The 24312-nt window shown below is 40.7% G+C and overlaps 2 protein-coding genes and 1 long non-coding RNA gene across 4 annotated transcripts in view; 1 reads left to right on the top strand and 2 right to left on the bottom strand.

Annotated features, from left to right (window-relative positions):
• NSMF (NMDA receptor synaptonuclear signaling and neuronal migration factor) overlaps positions 1-7645 on the top strand; it is a 37438-nt gene extending 29793 nt beyond the window's left edge. For both annotated transcript variants that reach the window (XM_075185416.1, XM_075185417.1), the window contains one exon: positions 218-7645. In XM_075185416.1, the coding sequence (XP_075041517.1) occupies positions 218-315 (98 nt within the window). In that variant the 3' untranslated portion in view covers positions 316-7645. The remainder of the gene's footprint in view (positions 1-217) is intronic.
• Positions 7420-10412, bottom strand: LOC142101168 (uncharacterized). The gene is made up of 3 exons (XR_012678967.1): positions 10293-10412; positions 8069-8117; positions 7420-7502 (listed from the first exon to the last, which is right to left on the bottom strand). It is a non-coding gene; the product is annotated as an uncharacterized LOC142101168 (long non-coding RNA).
• Positions 10413-14547: 4135 nt separating this feature from the next.
• LOC142101166 (uncharacterized) overlaps positions 14548-24312 on the bottom strand; it is a 91843-nt gene continuing 82078 nt past the window's right edge. Inside the window, exons 8-13 of the mRNA XM_075185418.1 lie at positions 23009-23209; positions 22850-22924; positions 18407-18658; positions 18259-18324; positions 16547-16615; positions 14548-14817 (exon numbers count right to left, since the gene is read on the bottom strand). Of these exons, the coding sequence (XP_075041519.1) occupies positions 14719-14817; positions 16547-16615; positions 18259-18324; positions 18407-18658; positions 22850-22924; positions 23009-23209 (762 nt within the window). The 3' untranslated portion in view covers positions 14548-14718. The remainder of the gene's footprint in view (positions 14818-16546; positions 16616-18258; positions 18325-18406; positions 18659-22849; positions 22925-23008; positions 23210-24312) is intronic.

The raw sequence follows: 24312 nt of genomic DNA, 5'->3' as shown, positions 1-24312 counted from the left end.
ATCTCAGAGGTAGTCTATGTGGAGAAGTTACCGAGGAGGCACCCAGTCCAATCTAGGTGCCAGTTGACCCTTTTAGGGAACCGGGGGAAGGTGTACTTCTTAAGATTTTAACAGCCCAGGAAATAGAGATATAATATAGTTAGGGTAGAAAATAAAATGAGCAAGTCATTGATCTTAACTCACTCATAATGAGACTCCCGTTTTTTTATACTTTCAGGAAAACAATTGATCGAAACGTATTTTGATTTTCGATTATATCGCCTCTGGAAGACTCGCCAACACTCCAAGCTGCTGGATTATGATGACATATTATGAGTCTACAGCAACCCACGTTAGGAGTACTTTTTTCGTGATGATTTCCAAAAAGGGGCTATATAGAGTCTACTGGGATCTTCCGACACGGAGAGCGTAGGACCGGGGATCGAGGACGTAAGCTGTAGAGGCAGAGTCCACTGGCGATCTCTTGGGGTGGTTTATCTTGGGAGGTAGTTGGCCACCAGGCTTGAGAAGTCTAAGCCAGAAGATAGAGTGTAGAGAATAGAGAAGAAGTCTTCGTACTGAGCTTCACCAATTCAGGGCAAAAGACTAACCAAGAAACACTGGGTCCTACATTCCAGGGTCCCATCTAGACTTAAGCTCAGGTTTTATTAAGAAAATCATATTAACAGTTCATGCACTAGAGAGCAAGGACCCCAACTCGCCTTCAAAAACCACAATGAACTTATTGTAGCAAATCCAGGTGACTTTTTCTATTCCTCGCGGAGGACGAAGGACAGCCAGGACACCGAGACTGAACGCTGAAGAAGCCGTAAGACCGGAGCGAGATATTAGTATTATACAGAGATATATCCATATATCTTATTAAGGGGTTTCTAGGTATTTGATGTGGGGGTAACTTTAGAATTTAAGTGCAATTTTTATTTCCAAGAGCAAATAGCATATTTAAAATTGTTGAACGTGCAGAGGTTCCTCATCCGTCCTGCACGGTATGTGTGTGTGTTGTGTTGAACAGCGCTGGGCACTTCTATCCACAGTCGTACAACATCTTTTGTAGACATATAGATCACCAGCAAATTTGTGTTGTGTCCCCCTCACAGCAGATCCCGTGTCACACACTGTGTTTCGTGTTACAAGGGGTCCTATTAATGGCGTCACACGTACCTGGCAACTCGCAACGGTTCCATAATTTTAGAAGCGGTCAGGTTGCTTGCTAGGACCCTTGTTGCAATATATTGATATTATCGTTATGTGAACACAGTAGAAATAGATGTACACTATACTAACTTGTAAATGATATATATTTACATAGATATATAGAGTTTGAAGGCGACTGGCCACGGCGCCAGTTTTTCCTCTCCTCTAGTCGGGAGCTCAGGTTTAATAGAGGTTTTTTGCAGTTTGTAGTAGTTAATTCCACGGGCCAGGCCGGCAGTATATATCGTTCTCCGATGGGATGCTTTGGAGACGGAGAGCAGCCTGGTCTTGTATCTTGTGCTCATCCACACAGCCCCAAAGCAGGACATACCTGGGCTGCCGTCTTCACACAGTGCGCCTCTCTCTGGGCGAGCGAAGGGACTTATTAATGAATACATAGCTGCCTTTTTTTTACATGACATCGTCTGATTACAAACATAAATCGTTTTGGTATTCTAGACCCTGTTTTTTTTTGTGTAGCTGATTTTGGGGTCGGATATAGACGAAGATTAATCATTTCATAACAGAGGTATCTGTTTGTTTTGTAATTAGTACTAGGGCAAATGACATTACAGAAGTCAGTTCATCGTGGACCCTACACAGACCCCAGGGATTTATTCTACCTTTTAAAGGACAGACGTTCACTGGTGTTAGTCTGACCTGCATTAGTGTGATCACAGCTCATGTCCGATTGGCTGGTAGGAATCGCGATACATATATGCTACACATTTTTAAACATATTTTAATTAGTACCAGCATGCAGAGAGAATATAGATTATATACATATGTTTGTTTGCCCCGTGTACGGCGCTGCAGACTTCATGTGGTGCCCTATAAATAAACAATAATAATAATAATAATAATAATATATACATATAATATAACCGTGAATTCTGACATCATTGAAATGCCAACGAAGGGCCTACATTGTGCTTTTATGTGGTTACAGAACTAAAGGCGACTTAGACTACCAATATAATTTACAGCAGGGCGTGCATTATGTCATATAGAATTAGTCCTGCTCTTTTCAAATAAAAGTTTCACCAAAAAGATCACTATGATCGATATGTATTGATCAAAATAACATTATTCATATTTCTTCAGGTGTCATTCAAACTACATACACCTGGGTGGATGAGATAACTGATGGATAGTGGGTCTACATTACTTTTCACTTAATACACTGCAGGGGTCAATATAAACTTTTTAATTAACTGCAATACATATAATTGGGTAAGCCCATAACAGCATGATGTTCTCCCAGTCATCTCCACTAGGGGGAGCCATCATTTAAATGCAAAATTGTACAAGGCTCAGAATTGAATTCAGTTTGTATGTATCCATTCATTTCTATGGCGAAACAAAACACAGGCAGCACCTTCCATCATAACTTCAAACACAATCCCATCAGCCCCTGTCCTGAAGAGCTTACGCTCTAAATTATTTCACGTGCCTATCTTATTTCTAAAATGAGAGTTCTGAAAAAAAGGGTGATATCGCCTACCTTCCAACCTCATCCCTTTTCACGGAGCAATTATAACAGGTCTCTGCTTTTCCTACTTATTTTTTGCGTGCAATAAACCAGGCTGAACTTGTCAATCAATATTAGTATAAAGATGCCTTTAACTGCAGGCTATGAATTCAGCTCACATTATTACAGGTGGGAAAAGCAGAACAAAATGTGAAAGGAGAGGACAGGTATAAAATTATATCATGTGTTTGGACATTAATCTAGGTGTGTGAATGAGTTTGCATAAAACTTCACCATGTATAAATATTGGTGTGATGGAGAATTTGATGTGCTCCATATTTAAGCTGTGTCTGACACTTATTTAGCCATAACAGTTGTAAAAATCAGAAATGTAGATATTTCTTATCACAAATTAAGAAAATACTGTATGTTTTATATTTTGCCATTACTTGGTCCTAATTATTTACACATGTTTCTGTAATATTGGACTAGTTATCTCAGGAGAGAGCTGCTTATTCAATACAATGTTACATCCCTGATCTGCAGGTTCAAAATGAGAACTCATAATCATTCATCCAATATAGACAAACTAAAGTCACATGACATGAGACACCTTGATGGCGTCGCCCTAAGCATCCAATCAAATCTCAGATTACAGAAAAAGACCGCTATGTTCGAATTCGCAAAAGTGACGTTCGTAAAAGACAAGGCTTTCTTTTAAACAAGCTATTCACAAAGCAGCTGTTTTGCAATGTGAATTTATGTATTAGAATTTAGTTTCTGTGGGCAACATACAAGTTTTCAGAAATGTTCCCCATAGTTCTAGAACCCAGACCCTCCTGAAGCTGGATGATGACTAGTGGTACAGAAATCTCAGTTTGGGGTGATTTACAGTATCTGCAGTTGTTGCATATTAGACAAGGATTTTAGCGGAGGTAAGACTGGAAATTTATTCAAAATGTTTATTTCAAACAAAGTATATATTTATAAATAATGCAGGGCGATGTTTCCATAATAAGACCCCAGGAACTGTGTGAAACAATAAGATTTAGAAATGATGTTTCATATACAAATGTGGTTTCATATACAAATGTTGTTGCTATTGGAGTTGGATCTATTCACTTTTGCATTGTTAATGTTTGAATGCTTTAAATGCTGATTGCCTACAGCCCTACCCAGTTACTTACACACATAGGGGTATATTTACTAAGCTGCAGGTTTGAAAAAGTGGGGATGTTGCCTATAGCAACCAATCAGATTCTAGCTTTCATTTATTTAGTACTTTCTACAAAATGACAGCTAGAATCTGATTGGTTGCTATAGGCAACATCCCCACTTTTTCAAACCCGCAGCTTAGTAAATCTAGCCCATAGACTTTCACACCTTAGTGATAGGCACATAAAAAAAACAAACTTAAAACTATTCAATACCTTCATACAAATTGGTTTTCTGATAGTTCTAAAGCAAACATTGGAAGAAATAATCAATAACCATTTCCTACATGTCACACAACGCTCAATGTGCTTCAATACCGGTAAAACGCTGTTCTCTGTCAGAAACGCCTGGAGCACATTGATTAACTGACCACTCCGTTACTGCAGGGGATCAATAAAGTGTTATTATTCCATTGTGTACACATTTAACCTTTTACAAGGTCAGCTGCTCCGTTTCTTTGCGTGTGTGCAATCTGCACACCAGGTAGCTGTGCATAAAGTAAAGACAATTCTCCCTTAGCCCTGATTTTTATCAAGTATTTTATAAATAATACTGAGAAGCTTATTGGATTCTTTCTGTGTCCCCGCAGTGGCTGCTGAATATATGAAGTTTTCTGTGGTCATATAGATAGAAATATGCCATCCATTAATATAGAATATATATATATTCTATAATAGTGAGCTCTGAGGTCACCGTAATGCCCCTACTAGCCTACAGCCTTGTGAAAACTACTGTAATAATATTCCTATAATAAAATCATTGTTAAATGTACAAGCAGCAACATTTACAACATTTTGTAACCCCTAAATCCTGCTGTTAGCGCCAGTTGCCTCCTGCTGCCCCATTCTAAGGCAGCAGGGTGCAACTGGTGTCCTGGAGGTAGTATTCTGTCCTCAAAGGGGTTACATATGGCCCCAGGCTGGCAGGGAGTGCTGGGACATTAAGCTCCACATTCGCTGGAGAGTCACAAGTTACCTACCTCCAGGTACCAGAAGAGATAGTACAATGTGCACATGGTACCTCCTACTACGTCACACATACACACCTCGAAGCCTTGTAAAACTACAACTCCCATAATTCTTTTTTTATTCACTGGCAGCATAAGGGTCATGAGATATTATCTTTATAACGTCAAACAATCTTTTCATCAATACCATGTATTCCAGAGATAGGCAACCCGATACACTTCAGGGGCCACACCGGCAAGCCTCTAAACTTCAAAAGGGCGCACATTACCCTTAATCTCATTAATAAGATAATACAAGACATTTAAACAAAGAAAGAGACACCTATCTGTAATAACATATCAGCGGGTATTTTAAATAATTTGTTACAAGCTATAACACACAGATCTGACAATAAAGCTGGAACGAGCTGGGGGCCACAGGGAAAGCTCGGGGGGCTGCCTGTTGCCCATTACGGACATATTCTGTCCCTATGAATGAACATATCCATTTTTACACATCATCAACACTTTACACCAAGCCTGGCCGACCTGTGGCTCCCTAGGTGTTGTGAAACTACAATTCCCAGCATGCATTGTCAGCTATCAGCTGACCATCTATTGGCAATGCATGCTGGGGTTTGTAGTTTCACAACACGTGGCGAGCCGCAGGTTGGCCAGTCCTGTTTCAGACCTTGTATATGATCCAGCTCCATAAACTAGCATAATACTAACATGTAGAGAAGGATATGACTTATATTGAAGTATTTAAACCCCATAGAGGTACCTTAGGTACCAGTTACTGTAATGCAGCGAGTGACTATTTTGAAAAATGAGTGAATTTTTGAATGTACAGTATAGTAATGAAATATATAGACAGTATCGATGTACTGGGTGATACTGGCTGTAAGAGATATACACACATTGTAACAGATTTACACTGATAATAAGAAACTACGTCACAGAACTAAGTGGCTGTTTAGAGGTATTTAAATAATATTCTCAGATAAGAATGTTTATAGGGATAGTAGCACTAGATGCATTTCAATTAATAGGAATATTATTGTACAGTAGCAAAATGACAGATAATGTATAGAAAAATGTTATTAATTGAGCAAATGTATAGGATTATTTTTAAGAAGTTGAATTGCAAACATGTACACATTAATGCCAGTGTTGACTGCGATCTGTAGAATTAATATACTGATCAATGACCTAGAGGTGTTTGACTGTTAGGAGACGTATGCAACGTACAATGTACAAGACTATATAGATACAGAGAAGGGAATTGTGGGAGCTAAAAGATCTGGAATAGAATCCGCCCTAAATGTTATTTAAGAATATGCAAATTCATTTGTCTGAAATCTTTTCCGGGACTAGTTTGCAGGTCTGAGAACGGAGTGGGAAACTGTGCGAGGAAATAAATATATCAGAGTTTTTCAACCTTCTCACACCGATCACTTTAATCAAGATATAATCTATGATACAAACAGAAACTGCGGCTAAAAATAAAAAATAAAACAGATCAAAATCCATTGGAGCATTTTCCATTTCTAAGTGCATGAAAAAAGAGAAACAAAACATTTGTACGCAAAGTGTTAATTATATTGTGCAGAATTCTTAAGACTTTTGCTACATATGCAAACATAAAAAAAAAAAAAAAAAGTTAATCAATCAAATAAGTAAAAATGTGCCATTCTGTTTGCACACAAGAGCGAACGTAATGTTTGACGCTAGACACCAAAGCCAATAGTCGCGAAGCAATGTTGGTAACAAAAGCACAAGTGTTTTGCATGTACAACATAATTATACAGAATTGATTTTTAAACGGCAAGACTGTATTGTGAGATATTGGAGACTTCCCCAAATGGTAGTTTCAGGCAGCTCTCTTGAGTTTTAAGCAGAGGATAATGAACAAATCATGGTTACAGCTCCCTGCTGAACTCAAACAGAATTTATTTATTATTTTCACACACACGGTCCCTGATGAAGTTAATTTACCTGTGATTTAAGTACAGCAACACAGAATCAGTGCCTTTTATTTGCCGTTTGTTCAATGGTACCCATTGACCCACCATTCATTTTTTTTCACTAAAGCCACAAGAGGGCGCTTTTAGTACATAAAGATTTTTAATACCATCTCTAGAACCACTGAACACTCGCTAAGCCATGGAAATGTGCTGGTGTGCAAAAATGTTGCTTATAGAAAATATTTACTATATTTAAATTGCTGTAAACATTTAAAATCATGATCTACCATTGAATTATAGGGTTGACCTATTGATCACATGCCTTTAATGGACTAATGCATCAAATTCTGATTGTGTGTAATTTGCCACTCACTTATACAGATTTACAAATCAATAAAAAAAAAGCCAAGGGGGATTTAACAATCCAGTGTAGAGCTCAGTTATCACAAGCAGTGGCTCTGTGAGAATCACAACTTAACGTTCACTATTAAGTCTAATCAGGCAACTCATTAAATGCAAAAATGTTGCTCCACTTTTTGCCATAGTCTCCACACACTCCTGTAGATCACAAAGTACCTTGTCACCTGGCGTCACCCAACGTTTATAGTACATGATAACCTTTGATAAATTCAGCAGTAACCTGGTACGGTCATACTTCTGTAGGTTTATAATGTAACAAGCTCTGATTTTTCTGTAGAGTGTGACGAGCCTTTTAAAAAAAAAACATAAAATTGTATTTTTTAAACCTTTCCAAAGTGCAAAATAGCCATGTGGTTTGTTTGTTTTTTCTGAAGGACAGTGCAGTGATGTGTATATCCCCACTGTCATTTCTTAATAAAAACATCAAATCTACTTGTGTCCGTCTCGTTTTTTATTCCCGTGTGGCAAATATACAGGGGTAGGGGTTGCATTTATTAAATTTGGTGCAAAAGTGGTGCTGCCCGTAGAAACAAGAGTCTCATTTTTCTAGTGATTATAATAAAAATAAAAATAAAAAAACAATGGATCGGTTGCTTTATTTTCTCAGCAATCTATGGAACCTACAACAGCATCTTACACGAAAATCCCATAGCACAAACGTGCAGATATATGGATAATATGGTAATGAACACGGGCGCTCTCAGCTAGCAAATAATTAAAGTACTAATGGTCATAATGATGTAAGAAGAATAATCTGCTGTCACTCAGACATAGATAGGCATAATGTCAATTTCACTGAAAGTACACACCAAGGTTTTGTTCTGTGTTATCAGCCATGTCAAGGTATGTACTCACCGTTGCCTGTAGGTTGCCCTGCTGTGCGCTCTGAGGTCAAAAGAGTGATCTATTAATCAAAATAAAAGCACAGGAATGATTGTGGGCACATTACAGGGTAACACACCAGGTAAAGTCTGTGATAGAGACTCCTGAAGTGTCCTATAACAAGCTTACAGGCAGGAAGTCTGGTCTGCTTTGCAGAAACTATTACTAAACAGAATAACGTATACATTTAACCCCTTCACAACCGGAGTGTTTTAGTGTCGGTATAGGCAGTGAATACCGATACAGACACTAAGGGGTATATTTACTAAACAGCGGGTTTGAAAAAGTGGAGATGTTGCCTATAGCAACCAATCAGATTCTAGCTGTCATTTATTTAGTGCATTCTACAAAATGAAAGCTAGAATCTGATTGGTTGCTATAGGCAACATCTCCACTTCTTCAATCCCGCACTTTAGTAAATCTAGCCCTAAAACTGGACAGTTTACCGGCTCTGTGCTAGACCACTATTCCTGATAAGGCAGACTATCCTTCCACTAAGAATGTGTGAAATTATTATAAAGTCACTGGATCCTATTATTAAGTTCTGCTTCCTCTGTGTAGGACGTAGACTTTAAACTGGCTGATTTTGGGCTTATAATAAATAAGCGTGGAAAATAAAAGAAAGATCTTGTTTTGTTGTTTCGATTAGAAGGAGCCCTAAGAGTCAGTGAATCCACAGCACAAAGTCCCCTGTCACTACTGGTCTCCGTGGTGCGATCATCATGAACCTTTTTTTTTTTTTAAAGTTAATAGTAATATAATTTGCCATAACACAGCACCATTCCTCCCCCCAGGCCCTGCCTGCGCATACAATAATACAATACAGTACATTTCTGTAGTCAGCACAGTAATATATTTATTATTCAGAAGTTGCTGGCTGTACATAGCTATATGCTCTGGTTTGTATGAAGTGTCGTATTCATAAAACACCCCTATAGAGAGAACGGATAACAGAGGTAATGCCACATCCTAAAACTCCAGGGGCTAGATTTACTAAGCTGCGGGTTTGAAAAAGTGGGGATGTTGCCTGTGGCAACCAATCAGATTCCAGCTGTCATTTTGTAGAAAGTACTAAATAAATGAAAGCTAGAATCCGATTGGTTGCTATAGGCAACATCCCCACTTTTTCAAACCTGCAGTTTAGTAAATACACCCCCAGGGGTCAAACACAGTTAACGAGCACACTGCACAGAACACATTTTGGGGGGAGACTCAATATGGCACAAGGTGTTTCTGGAACGTCCATTGCATCCGATGCTATGGTGGGAGCCAATCAGAATTGATATTTCCAGGGGGCGGTGAATGAACTAGTGAGAGTACCCTTGGCAGCACCGTCACCCCCCCCCCCCCCCCTCTAACTTTGAAGCAGAGCCCCCTCCCTCGGCTCCTCAGTCTGTGGCGCATGGCTGTGACATCATAACCAAGCGCCACACTAACACTGACATGTTTTCGGCATATTTCAGTATAATAACAATCTTACAGATGCCCAACGCAGGACATATCGGAGATATCTCCGGCATTACGCAAAGTACCGCACAGTACAACAGTCCCCATAATTTTCAATGGGGGCTGCAATTTGGTTAAATTTACCAAGCTCGACCTCACCCCAGATGGCTCACGTCATCTGAAGACGGCAGTAGCCATTCAATCCTAGGGGGAAAGGATTGCAGGAGAGGGATGTTCGGATCGCTCTCCTTCCTGCTCTCCACTGCGCTATTTAACGAAAATAACAACTGCGAATGTGCGACTTAGGGTTGTGTATGTACAGTAAAGACTCTGGGTCAGAACCTGGAGTTGTCATTAGAAAAGAGTCACCACCAGGACAGTCTATCGGATGCGCTGTATGGGCGTGACTTTAATACTAAACTGCGCCCTTAAGTCATTGCTGCGATGACAGACGATACTTAAAGGAGCAAAAATCCGTAGATTGTTAAATAGGTCCCTTAAAGAGAACCTGCACACTGTGGAGGCAGCCATATTGTGAGGTGAACACAACATTCATTACAATACAGTGACATCAAGACTAATATTGATGAGGCTGTCTCTATAGTCCCAAATCATTAACACATTTTATATATATATATATATATATCATCACAGAAACTCCAAATGTCATCTGCATCAAAAACGATGCCAACATAATACACACACATATATACATACATATATATATATATTAATTAATTTAGAATTTTACCTGAGCTTCTTTATAAATCACATGTCCTGGATGTGTGGCCCCATCTTGCAGTGGAGAGAGCACATGTTTTACCCACAAATAGTTACAATTAGACCCACACTAGGTGACTGTGTAAGTAGTCTCTGCAGTGACTGACAGCTCAGACCTCCCGGCCCCGTTGCATGCTGGGATTTGAAGTCTTAGAGACCCTGATAGTAATAGGACAGGTGACTATGGGATTGGGGAACGGGGCTCTGCAATATTACTGCATGGGGCTGCCTGTGGCCATCATCTTGGACCTAATTCATGTGCAGATAGATAGTCCTAGGTGACCTTTTCTGTAATATCCATTTCTATGGATCTACTTTAAACATTGCTAGATATAGGCTGCTCAGCCTCAGCCTCAGCCTCAGCCTGACCTCTGCACCACCCCAGACCTCATTAGTAGAACAGCTGCAGGTCCTATGGTGAAATCCCCAGTTATACAGTGATCTGTTATACATACAGTCATCCACAATATCACTAACATGCTCTTCCAGGACTGGCCATTATTAAATTATTATACTAATACTGTTATTATATTACAGTAATTATATATATATATATATATATATATATATATATATATATATATAAATAAAAATGTAGGATTGCTATTATTTCTATTATTTGAACTACTTGATGGTATATGGTAACTGACCAGTATATTTGGCTTAATGGACAATATTTGAAAAATAAAATTAAAAAATATATATACTGTATATATATATACATATATATATATATATATATATATATATATATATATATATATATATATATATACACACGCACACACACACAAGGAAGCATTTAAAGATGTATACCAGCATACTATACATTTTCCAGAATGCAGGCGATTGAACAATGCGGCAGACATAAATATTGGATCCGCAGTGCTCCCTTATACATACACTGTACTAGCTCTATGTCATAGTATAGGCCCACTTGAAGTTCTTTGGAAACGCTCTGGAAAATGCACAGGGTGAATCAGCTCCTATATTCCTTATAACGGTTTCCTCCTGAAATGCTGCTTGTTTTATCTCTATTTATAACCAGTGCTTTTTTTTGTCATAGAACTCACCGGAACTGAGTTCTGGCACCCTTTTTCGACGGATTTTCCACGTTGTAAAAGTAACTTATTAACATTTGATGTTTGGTCCCCGTGGACTTGAATCGTCCTGTCGAGCGTAGCAGGTCGATGGCAAAATCATTAAAACGGTGCATGCAGCTGGATGTGTGTCGAGTGCGATGCACCGTTTATAACTATGATAATTATAAGATTTGGGGGTATGGCAGAACTTTGTATTATGTGTCACTTTTGTGTGTTTGAAGACAGTGCACAGTATGTCCCATTATAAATATAGGAACAAGACCTGACCTCGGAGGGGGCGGAGCATTGAAGGGCTTTCTTGGGGAGGACAAGGCTGTACGCCCTCCTGCTGCACTGAAATCGCCCCGTCACTGTGCCCACTTCACCACTTTGTCTCACTGAAATAATCCCACCCTGCAAAATGAAACCTCGTTTCTGCATGTTTACCAAAAACGTAAGCGAGGTTGTGCACCTAATCCCATACCTCCCAGTGGTCAGTATTTTGGAGGGACACCCTGAGTCGCGGACCGCAAAAGGGGCAGGGCTTATCAGGAAAGTGGGTGGGGGTTTGCCCACATTTGTTCCTTTGTGGCCGGTGTTTTGACGTAACAGGGACAGGCTTATTTTGTCCCTCTTTCAGGATCTAAATGTTGGGAGATATGTAACCCACGCTCAGTAATAAATGCCCTTAATCCGCTCTACCCCTCCCATCGCCCAGTGTGCGCTAATGTGGGAACGTGATGTCACATATTAGCATTTGCACTGCTGTCTGAGAACGAGGGCGCGTGGTGTGTACACACTTCAGGAGCGTACGACCAGAATGTGCATATGGCATGTGCACTTTATAACCATATAATAACACCATGCAAAGATCTCCGTAACGAGGGATGTAGAATTTAATTAAATGTATCTACCATCTTAACCAAGAAATGTTGCGGCATAGGGTAATGAGGGATCAATTCTGAACACTGATGACCTAATGAAGCAAGAATTTTGAATGACATAAACTTAAAATACTACAATCTAAGCTGGGTACACACTACGGGTTTTGCAACCAACTATTGAGCAATCACACGATAAACGACCAATATTGCATTAGTGTTTACTCTCGCACGATCATGTTTAATCGTTCCAAAGCTCGTCGTATCGTTTGGTCTTTTCAACAGATGGTTATGACAGATGAAGAGCACATATCTGACCGTAAATCGTGCAGGTGTGTACACATGAATCAGCATACTCATCGGGACTCTCAGTCGTTGGTAAAATCGTTACAGAAATCGCATCTGCAGTAATTTTCTGTAGTGTGTACCCAGATTGAGTGTGCTTACTCCTAGTATCGGGTGTACTGAAAGATCGTGTATATTATATTCAACACAGAACAAAAATAAATACATATGAACTATGTTGCATTTAGCTCTAAGCCGTTAACGTGACCTGTATATATATATATTACCTCCATTGATGAACCAGGCTTTTGCAAATTGTGATTTTAATGTCTGCATTGCAGATCGACTGTCAAAATGGAGTATCTGATACATTTCCAATTCATTAATCCAATTTATTGTAGTAGTCAGTGATATCAATCCTAGCTGAAACCAGAATGCATGTTAAAACAAGTCCATATTCCCATCAGTGTGTAATTGTTTTGTATGTGTGATAAGGGGAAATAGAGCTGCTCTATATTAGGGGTAGATTTAGCAAACTTTTTGAAAAGGAAAACCATAGGTGTTGCCCATAGCAACCAATCAGATTCTAGCTCTTATGTATTTAGTACATTCTAGAAAATGAGAGCTAGAATCTGATTGGTTGCTATGAGCAACATGTCCACTTTTCCTTTTTTTAGAAGGTTTGATAAATCCCCTAGATTCTAAAGAAAACTAATAATAAATTCATCAGCTCATAAAGGCAGGGTTGGGCTTGCCTGCTGGGAAGCCAGGCTATCCCCTGGTAGGCCCCGACCCCTGTAAACCACGTCGCCCCTCCTCTCTGCTCCATTCACATTGAATGTCAGGCGTGACGTCATCAAGTTACGCCCGACATTGAGTGAGGAGCGCCGCAGAGAGGACCCAGTACGGAAGAAAGAAAACAGAAGAAAAGAGATGGAAGAAGCCTATAGGAAGGTAAGTAAAAGAACGGAGACAAGGGGAGGGAAACAGAAAGGAACAGAGTGATGAAGAAGAGGGGGGGGGCACAGAGTGATGAAGAAAAGGGGGGGGCACAAAGTGATGAAGAAGAGGGGGGCACAGAGTGATGAAGAAGAGGGGGGGGGCACAAAGTGATGAAGAGGGGGGGCACAGTGATGAATAAGAAGAGGGGGGCGAGACACAGAGTGATGAAGAAGAGGGGAGGAGGGTCTAAGTATTAATCGTAGGTCCTATTGATTTAACGCCGGGCCTGGTTGTAATTTTTTTTCCAAATAGGGCCCCCAACATTCCAGGATTCAGACAAGCCGCAACTAAAGAAACCAGCAGCTACAAGTGGTGAAAGTGACAAGAACAGGTAGGACAGTCTGTCAAATGTTCTGAGTCTAGTGGGACAATCCCGATTTTTGGTGACTGTTCCGCCCAATCTAAGGGGCAGGTCAAGACTGTATATTCTTTATATACTACACTATGGTGCTAGCTGTCCTTTGTGGGCTGACCACTCCCCCTCTAGTGTCTGGTGTCGCATCTTTGATGGCTGGCCACACCCCCTCTGGTGGGCCCCTAGCGTTGCAGTCCCACCGGGGGGCCGTTCATGCCCCAGTCCGACACTGCATAAAGGAGCATTGCATTCTCTGGCATGATCGTGCTTAAACCCTGCCTCGCTACCACTGATATAGGGGGAAGGAGACGGGTTATTGTGATGGAATTTGGCATGTACACGGAATTCCTGGGGTCATCGGATGGTGCCACTAACCTGTACATATATTCTCTTGCTGAGTAATCAGGGACCGGATGGATTTTATACATTGGTAACCTGGTTAATATTGATGTTTTGAGTGTGTTAAGAACCAGCGGTCTCCCCAAAAAATGTTTGTGGACGTTAGTGCCTATGACAAAGGAAAGGACATTACATTTTGGAACATATCAGCGGGTAAGACGGACATCATTGTACAAATAAGTATCTCCATTAATGGAGCTTCAAAAAGACAGACCATTATAATACAGACAACGACCGTTTATTAAAATGACAAAGGGACTTGCAGAGAAATGTTTGGTGTTTTGGTCATAACCATTACTATGTTTTATTAAGGTTGTTGTCACTTTGGTTTTCTTGTGTTTAAGTTGTTTTCCCTAAATCGTTCTGCAAGCCGCCCTTTGTACATCGTCGCTGTCACTTTGCGGATCGTCCTTTGCAACAGCCGAAAAGATTGGACAAAGAGAATTTCTTTTTTTTAGTTGTTTCCATAGGGCAGGTCGTCATCGGCACAGCCTGAAATACCAAAAAGATAAGTCACAAGTTAGAGCCAGTAATTAAATCTACCTGATGATTATATTCATATTCCAGTGCCCCATGTTGAGTACAGAACATTTTCTTCTTTACCATAAGTAAAAGTTAGTTATTTGTAAACAGTGTTATATGTAGATCTATTCTGCTGCAAGTGATAACGCTGAGTAAGTAGGGTTATGTCCCTAATAAAACCACACTCTCCCAGTTCAAGAGTTATTCACCACAGAGCTACATGTAATGGTTCAGGTACATTGCAGTGCAAACACCAGTGAAGCTGTATGTTTAACACACCTGACAACGATAGATCTCAGGAGCAGGAGAAGGGTAGGGATCAGAAGAAGTGTAGGGATTAGGAGAAGGTAAGGAGCAGGAGGAGGGTAGGGTGCAGGAGAAGGGTAGGGATCAGGAGATGGTAAGGAGCAGTAGAAGGGTAAGGAGCAGGAATGGGGTAAGAAGCAGAAGAAGGGTAGAAATCAGGAGAAGGGTAGGGAGCAGGAGAAGGTTAAGAAGCAGGAGAAGGGTAAGGAGCAGGAATGGGGTAAGGAGCAGTAGAAGGGTAAGCAGCAGGAGAAGGAGAAGGAGCAGTAGAAGGGTAAGGAGCAGGAGAAGGGTAAGGAGCAGTAGAAGGGTAAGCAGCAGGAGAAGGAGCAGTAGAAGGGTAAGCAGCAGGAGAAGGAGCAGTAGAAGGGTAAGGAGAAGGATAAGGAGCAGTAGAAGGGTAAGGAGTGGGAGAAGGGTAAGGAGCAGTCGAAGGGTAGGGAACAGGAGAAGGGTAAGGAGCAGGAGAAGGAGCAGTAGAAGAGTAAGGAGTGGGAGAAGGGTAAGGGGCAGGAGAAGGGTAAGGAGCAGGAGAAGGGTAAGGAGCAGGAGAAGGGTAAGGAGTGGGAGAAGGGTAAGGAGCAGTAGAAGGGTAAGGAGCAGGAGAAGGGTAACAAGCAGGAGAAGGGTAAGGAGCAGTAGAAGGGTAAGGAGTAGGAGAAGGCTGGGGAGTGGTAAACAAACTCACTTGGGCTCATTTACTGACATTGCATTAAGGTGCATAATCTGCACTAAATCATAACAACCAATCAAATACATGCTATCATTAGCTGACTTGCACGAGAAAGATAAATGTCAGTTACTGATTGGTTGCTATAGTTCTGTGTAAATGTGGCACCTAATTGCAATGTTAGTAGATGTGCCCTATGTTTGGCCTATCTTTACACAAATACAGAACAAAAAAACAGACAGTATTTTCGCATTTACTTTCCTGCTTACAACATAGTAAAAGAAGAAAAATCTATGTTACGTTTTTACTGTCTATATATTACGCCATTGTCTATAGAGAATATCTAATCATTCACATCAGTCCCTGCTGCAGTGGAGCTTACAGTCTATATCCCCTACCATAAACATATAACACATACAAACACACATACACCTGACCAATATAATTTCAGAGTGTGGGAGGAATCTAGAGCAAACCCACACAAACAGGGGGAGAACATACACACTCCACACAGGTAGGGCCCTGGTTGGAATTGAACCCAGCTCTGAGAGGCAGCAATGCTAACCACTGTGCCACCAGGCTGTAATAATGTAATTTGAAATAAAGTCTCTTTCTGTCTTCCATATCTCTTTGTTAGTATATCGGACAGGTGTGCCCTCATCCACATCCTCTTATCTGTGGGTAACTAGTATAAATGATGTTACAATGGGACATAATTATCACCTGTTTCTTTGTGCCATCTCCTTTCCTTATCACTGATATCTGCCGGCAGACTGTGTCACTCAGCTGACCCTGGAAGACAAAACCACCATAGTTCAATGTGTGTCCATGTGTCCCACCAACCTCGCCCCGCCATGTACATTACGTTTATGTCCAGTGTTTGACCCATTCCCTTATTATTCCCTGCATTGTTCTAGCGTTAAAAATTGTGTTTTGTCTAATTGAAAATGTGCAGCTAGTTCTTCTACTACTTACCTACTTGTCCATTTCTATAAAGAGATTTACAAATAAATAATAAATGCTAGCACAACATACACATTTTTATACCAGTGGGTCTGAGGCCTAACAGTCCGGAGACGTTTGACAGTAATCTACGGATGCTGGATAGTCGTCAAAGGAGCAGTAACATATGTGCAGCAAGGACGTGATACACCTAACAAGGGGCAGAACATGGCAACATGAAGTGTGTGAGAGGCCTCTTCCAAGCATGCGCAGTCCTGGCGTATACCCGCAATGCGATTGCTCTGCTCAAAAAGGGTCTCAGCAGCAACGCTGGGTCCTCAGAGGAGAGGTGTTGCTGGACCCCCTCATATCCAAGCCCTGTAGCTATCACACCTCCTATTGCCTTACGCCCGTGCACCTAACCTTAGCAAAGACCCTCTTAAGATGTAATAAGTAAAGTTCTGTGTGTGTTTTGGTTCTCTATATGTATTTTAAATGTGCCTTGATGCTGAAAGGGACTAACTCTATTATTAAAGCTTTCCCATATGATGCATCTAATAGAGATATAAAGAAATGTCATCATTTAAAAAATAATGTGTGGAACATTCTCAGGACATTCTGTGACAGTCAGGTGGTTTTTACATGTCCATGAGTTAAACATCTGGAGTAATGCCGCACAATGGCTACACAACCCTGATCATCTCCTGTATGGGTTTACATCTTCCACTATCTGCACCCTTCCCTTTCTATATTGGGGATAGAAGTACTTTCATTTTTTATCACACATTTGTATAGAGGGGAGGAGTAGGGAGCAAGAAGGACCACGGAGGACTGGTGGCTGCCGGCTGCGTGTACAGTAAACAAACTCACCCGGGGTCATTTGCCAACATTGCATTAAGGTGGAGAATCTGCACTAAACCACAGCAACCGGTCATATTTGTGCTGTCATTGGCTGGCTTGCACTAGACCAGTGTTTCTTAACTCCAGTCCTCACGCACCCCTAACACCTTATGTTTTGAGGATTTCTGTCTATGGAACAGGTAGGATAATCACTGACCCAGCCAAATAGACTAAGTCACCTGTGCATGATTAAAGAAATCCTGAAAACATGAGCTGTTGGGGGTACGTGAGGACTGGAGTTAGGAAACTCTGCACCAGACAGATAAAAGATAATTATTGATTGGTTGCTATGGCTCAGTGTTAAGTTTGTACCTAAATGCTATGTTAAGAAATGTGCCTTCATTTTTCCCAAATATTTACATAAATATAAGTCAAAAACAAACAATACTGTCACATATGTTCCTGCATACAACATGCATAAGAGAACAAAATGTTTGTGCCCCTTTAAATGAAGTCTCTGTTTGTGCTCCCTATCTGTATTTCTGTACATCGGACAGGTGTGCTCTCATCCACGTCATCTTATTTGTGGTAGGCTGCATAGATTATGTCACATGAAGTGAGAAGCGTACAGAACCCCTCAGAGGTCATATTACCAGTATTGCTCTCTCTCTTCTTATTGTTGATGACATCTGTTGGCAGACCATGTCACTGGGTTCTCCCTGGAAGAAAAATGACAACAATGTGTGAATCAATCAGCCTGCGGAACACTGACAGATCTGGAGAAGAAGAGAAGATGATTACTTTCATATCTCTTATGTCTGTCAGTCCCTTGTCCTGCATGGTCTTGTCTCCATCTGCGACACAGGGTATCTCAGTGACTTTATCCCGCCAGTGTTCCGTGTCTCCGTCCTCCTTACGGGATGATTCCTCCAGTCTGCGCATCTTGTCCGCTTCTTTGGAAAGGGATATCTCAGTTACAGTGTCTCCTTTATGATGTAATTCTTCCAGCCTACCAATCTCATCTTTGTCTGTCTCCTTCTCCTCTTCTAGTACCTGTACAGGTGATAGAAAGATACTAGCAAAGCATCACTGGATGCAAGTTCCCCTCAAGACCACAAAAAGGAGGTTAAACCCAGCTAGGATTATGTGGGTATTCTGAGTGCAAACACAAATGTTCAATATAAAGGCCTCACAATAGCTGTTATATTGTGCAAACAAAAAGAAAAATGGTTGGAGTCTTCTGACTTTCCAATTATCAGGCTTTAGCATCTATGGCATCTATGGAACCTAATATCGGAAGTCATCAGTTTGCTGCTATATTAATCTGACAGTCCCTATTGTGCACATCAATGGATGCATCTTGTTTCCTTATAAACACACGGGGATCTGTGACACGGTTTCTATCAATGTCATTTATTACACAAATGTCCTAACCGGACAAAACAAACTTTACTGGATCTTGACAAGGAATGGGAAACAAGACGCGGACAAAAGCTTAAGTAAAATAAAACTAAAAGAAAAATAACTGCTAATTATCTGAAAAAAATGCTGATAAAGTTTAGCAGAGCGTTCATCCGATTGCAGCATAATCCTACGCACCCACTGGCACTCAAGGTGCACTTTTTATTACTAATAAAAATATGATACGCGTTTGATATTTAACTAGGGTATTAGAGATTATTTTATATATTCAATTTAACTGAAATGCTGTAAACACACATTAATGGAACAAGCAGCGTTCCGAAAAACATGAAACAACGCAAGTTAAGATGCACATGGATTTGAACTGACTTTGAACAACGATTTTAAGCGCCATCAGTTTACCTGTGTTGTACACGTGTTAAAAACACGTGTAGACCCGCAAAACTCAATTGCAAGTGAGTACGCTGCTTAAGTAAGCCAACAATGAAGGAAAAGATTATTAGTTCACGTGATTAGTGTCACTATTGTATCCTACGCTCACAGTGTCAACCCTGAGAACTCCAAAATAACTTGCCAAACGGGATGATGGACATGTTAACGTCAACAGTAAACAAAGGACAATTATAATATATAGCACTGACTCTGATATGCCAAATTATGGAGATTAATTGTAGATGAAAAAGAGGGACTTGTTTATATACGGTTTCCCTGTATATATGTATGTCTTGTGGTACTAGAATCCAGTTGGCAAATTAACAACCAGTAACAAACACAATAAAAATAGCAATCACTATTACGTATAATATCGTTATTGAACTGAATTAATTATTGTTATGTGTAGGGGGCCACAAGTGCAACTCTTGCTTCACTCTAAATTCTACACATGCTCAGTAATACTACAGGGAATTTTACGCCTGAGAGACTTACGTTCGACTTCAAATGCTGCCATGTTGTACGATTGTGAACCAATGTACAGCGGAGAAAAAAAGCAGTTCTCTAAAACCTGGGAAATGTGCATGTAATTAAGGCTAGTGGTCAACTATATATGCATAGGAACCGTAAATTACAGTATACACCCGCCAACACTTCTGAATACCATTTCCCACTCTGGCTCCCCCAACCCTACTTTTTAATCACCCTAACTCACCCGTACTAACACTTCCCTGGTCACCCTATCCTGGATCCCACATGGGGAGTTATAGCTATCCTTTACATAGACACCTAGTGAATATAGCACTTACTCAGGAGTTACAATATGTGCACTATGCATTGTTTGTTACATTGCACAAAGCATGTGACTCTCCTGCCCTTCTCTCTTTTCTGTGCCCTTACCCATCAGTCCTTCTCTCTTTTCTGTGCCCATATCCATCTGTCCTTCTCTCTTTTCTGTACCCTTATCCATCTGTCCTTCTCTCTTTTCTGTACCCTTATCCATCTGCCCTTCTCTCTTTTCTGTGCCCTTATCCATCTGTCCTTCTCTCTTTTCTGTGGCCTTATCCATTTGCCCTTCTCTCTTTTCTGTGGCCTTACCCATCTGCCCTTCTCTCTTTTCTGTGCCCTTACCCATCTGCCCTTCTCTCTTTTCTGTGCCCTTACTCACCTGCCCTTCTAACTTTTCTGTGCCCTTATCCATCTGCCCTTCTCTCTTTTCTGTTCCCTTATCCATCTGCCCTTCTCTCTTTTCTGTGCCCTTATCCATCTGCCCTTCTCTCTTTTCTGTGCCCTTATCCATCTGCCCTTCTCTCTTTTCTGTGCCCTTATCCATCTGCCCTTCTCTCTTTTCTGTGCCCTTACCCATGTGGCCTTATCTCTTTTCTGTGCCCTTACCCATCAGTCCTTCTCTCTTTTCTGTGCCCTTACCCATCTACTCTTCTCTCGTTTCTGTGCCATTACCCATGTGGCCTTATCTCTTTTCTGTGCCCTTACCCATCTGCCCTTCTCTCTTTTCTGTGCCCTTACCCATCTACTCTTCTCTCGTTTCTGTGCCCTTATCCATCTGCCCTTCTCTCTTTTCTGTGCCCTTACCCATCTGCCCTTCTCTCTTTTCTGTGCCCTTACCCATCTGCAGTTCTCTCTTTTCTGTGCCCTTACCCATCTACCCTTCTCTCTTTTCTGTGCCCTTACCCACCTGCCCTTCTCTCTTTTCTGTGCCTTTCCCCCACTGCCCTTCTCTCTTTTCTGTGCCCTTACCCATCTACCCTTCTCTCTTTTCAGTGCCCTTACCCATCTGCATCCACAGCTCTCTAGGTTAAGCTGCCAAATCTTACATAGTTATTTAGTATCTAAAAAGTAACCTATTACACCACATAGCAGCAATGCGACAAAGAGACAAATATTGAAAACATCCTTTTCGGGTTGTAAACAATTATTTGACTGCTGGAAGGAAACCTCGGGACAACACAACATAATCACAACACGACATTTTCTAAATAGCATTTTTGGTCTATTTACCAAATAATTTGCTAATACATAAAAACTGCTACACATTACAAATCGGAGCAGCGCAACGCCGGGTGAACCTGTTTGTATATAAATATATATATTGTAAACTTGGGATGCATTAGGCCAGGACCCCAATACAAGCATGCCACATCCATTTCTCCAAAAACCACTGCTTCCCTTTTTGAGCAGGTTACTACCCTTTTGATCTGAAACTTTAAAATGCGATACTGTTGTGTGAAGTTTGTTAGGACAACAGAAAGTTGCACCATGCCTGTTTAGACATGTGAAGATGTTGGCTGCACCAGTAGGTAGAGTACTCACAAGGGCATGTTTACTAACATTGTATTTAGGCACAAGTTTTGTATCTTGTATTTGTATTTGTGCTTTGTATTTTGCAGTAGACAAATAAAAGCTAATTATTGATTGGTTGCTGTGGCTGTGCGTTATTTATTTTGAAAGAAATGCAATCTTAGTAAGATTAGGGCTAGATTTACTAAAGGGTGGTTAAGCGAAACCGCTGATTTTTGGCGATTTTTCAGACGGTTTTATTTACTGAAGCCCAATTAAATTGGCCAAAATAAGAGAGATGGTTGTGAGTGGCGAGATTGCTCAAACTGCATGTTGTTTGAGAACAGAAGAGAAAGCACCATTGACATTTAAATTATTTGGGCAATCATTATTTATTGATTAATGGGCAAAATAAATATTAACTTATGGAGGATTTTTTTTTTTTTTTTTTTTTTTTTTAAGGGGACACTATTAGAGCATTATATTATGGGGGGAATGTGAATATATAATAACATTAACTGATTGTTAATAGTGGATATAATTATTTATGTTCCACAATTTGGCATTACATACTGTCTGAATAATATAATAATGAAATAATTTTGTCCCCTTAATATAGAGGGGGTAAAAAAAAATCCCCATAAGATAATATTGAATTCATTTTGCCGCTTATTCAATAAATAATGATTGCCCAAATAATTAAATGTCAATGGTGCTTTCTCGCAGCCTCAAACCGCCCTATAGGAATCACGGCGGTTTGAACCACTAAACCGCCGGCGATGTGTGGTGGTTTTGAGCCGCCACCAAACTGGATTCTTAGTAAATCTAGCCCCCAGTGTCTTTGCCCAAATATAGAATGAAAACAGGCAATATTGCCACATTTACTTTCCTGCACCCACACACATCAGATAAAAATAAATAAATGTAAGGTTACTATCCCTTTAAATGAAGTCTCTTTCTGTGTTCTCTATCTAGGTGTTAGTATAATGGACAGGTGTGTACTCATCCACATCCACTTATTTGTGATAAGCTGCATCAGTTATGTTACATGAAATAAGAAGAGCATAGGACCCGTTTTGCGGTCCTTATTACCAGATGTTGCCCTGCGCCGTTGTGTTCTTTAAACAGATGTGAAATTTGGCGGCGGACGGTGTCGTTCAGATCACACTGGGGAAACAAATGACAATAATTAAATGTGCGGATCAGTCTGAGGAACAGTGAGACAATGGCAGAAGAAGAGAAGATCATTACGCTAATATCTTCTATTATCCGATCATCCTTGGCGGGCATGTATATGGAGTCCCCTTCTTGCCCTTCGTCCAGCCTGGACATCGTATCTCCAATTTTAAAACGCAATTTCTTATTTATTTTTCTATGGGGCGATTGTGTCCGTTCTTCCAGCACATGCTCTCCGTCTGGTGTTATAAGTACCGTCTGCCCTTCTTTCAGCGCCTGTACAGGTGACAGGAGATAGTTAGGAAGACAGTTTGAGAGTTGCACCATTGTTACCTTAAGACTAATAAAAGAGAATTATTTCACATTGAGTGCTTCTGTGTGACGCTAGCCAGGTATATGTTGTGGTAATATTGGCAACACACAGGTTCAGTATAGTAACTCTGCAATAGCTAGCTGGGCCACACATACAGTGCCCATTTGTACACGCGAAGATGGTAATATCTGAAGCACAGATGCTGGGCACAGAACTCAGCTGGACAATGGATGGTTTGGGATAGATTATAGGCATTGGCAGCTTGGTGCATTTTCTGAAAGCCTCACTCACCTAATTATACTTGGAGGCATTCCCGTTGTTGTAGAGCCTAAACAGATCGATTTTTACAACTGTGCGGAAGATGTGCAAAATCGTTTTTAACGAAAGTAGCCCAGTGACCCACCCAAAGTAGCCCACTATGGGACCGGACTGGGAGGGGGGCAGATGCCCCCTGCCCAGCCAGCCCCTTGTGTTATCATAGGGGTAGATCAATAAGACACCAGTCTTTTGAAAACAAAATCCTTTGACGTGAATGGATCCTATTGCTACGACAATACAGTATCTGAGAACAGTTACCCGGTTTTGTTGCATGTGTTGTGAGGCACACGGACACTTTCTACAAACTCGGGTCATGGTAAGCTCCCAAAATGAAATTATATTTGTAGCTTTTTATTGTATAGTAAAATATCCACAATATATAAATATCAATTTCTATAGTACATTGAATAAAACCAAGGCTGATAATTGCATAAAAAACCAAAACATTGCTCCAATTCAATTATTCGACTTTAATTCAAGCACACGTTGGCCACAACCATGGGGCTTTACCTATTAATATCTATGACCATTCAACGCCCTGGGCCCTGTTTTCTTCCAATGGCTGAAGGTACTCTGTCCTCAGCAAAATGATGCAGCGACACACCGAGATGACATAGAAGTGTTTAAGGCAGATTGGAAGACTCATTTAACAGACTGCGTAAAAATTCATTAGTGTTTTTCCGGCATTACTGCCAGCCTAGAGAAATGTGCCCTGGGGAAATCTAAAATCAAGTATCTAGGATACATG

Source organism: Mixophyes fleayi, chromosome 9 (assembly GCF_038048845.1).
Source record: "Mixophyes fleayi isolate aMixFle1 chromosome 9, aMixFle1.hap1, whole genome shotgun sequence".
NCBI lineage: Eukaryota > Metazoa > Chordata > Amphibia > Anura > Limnodynastidae > Mixophyes > Mixophyes fleayi.
This window is presented reverse-complemented; position numbering and strand designations above follow the sequence as displayed.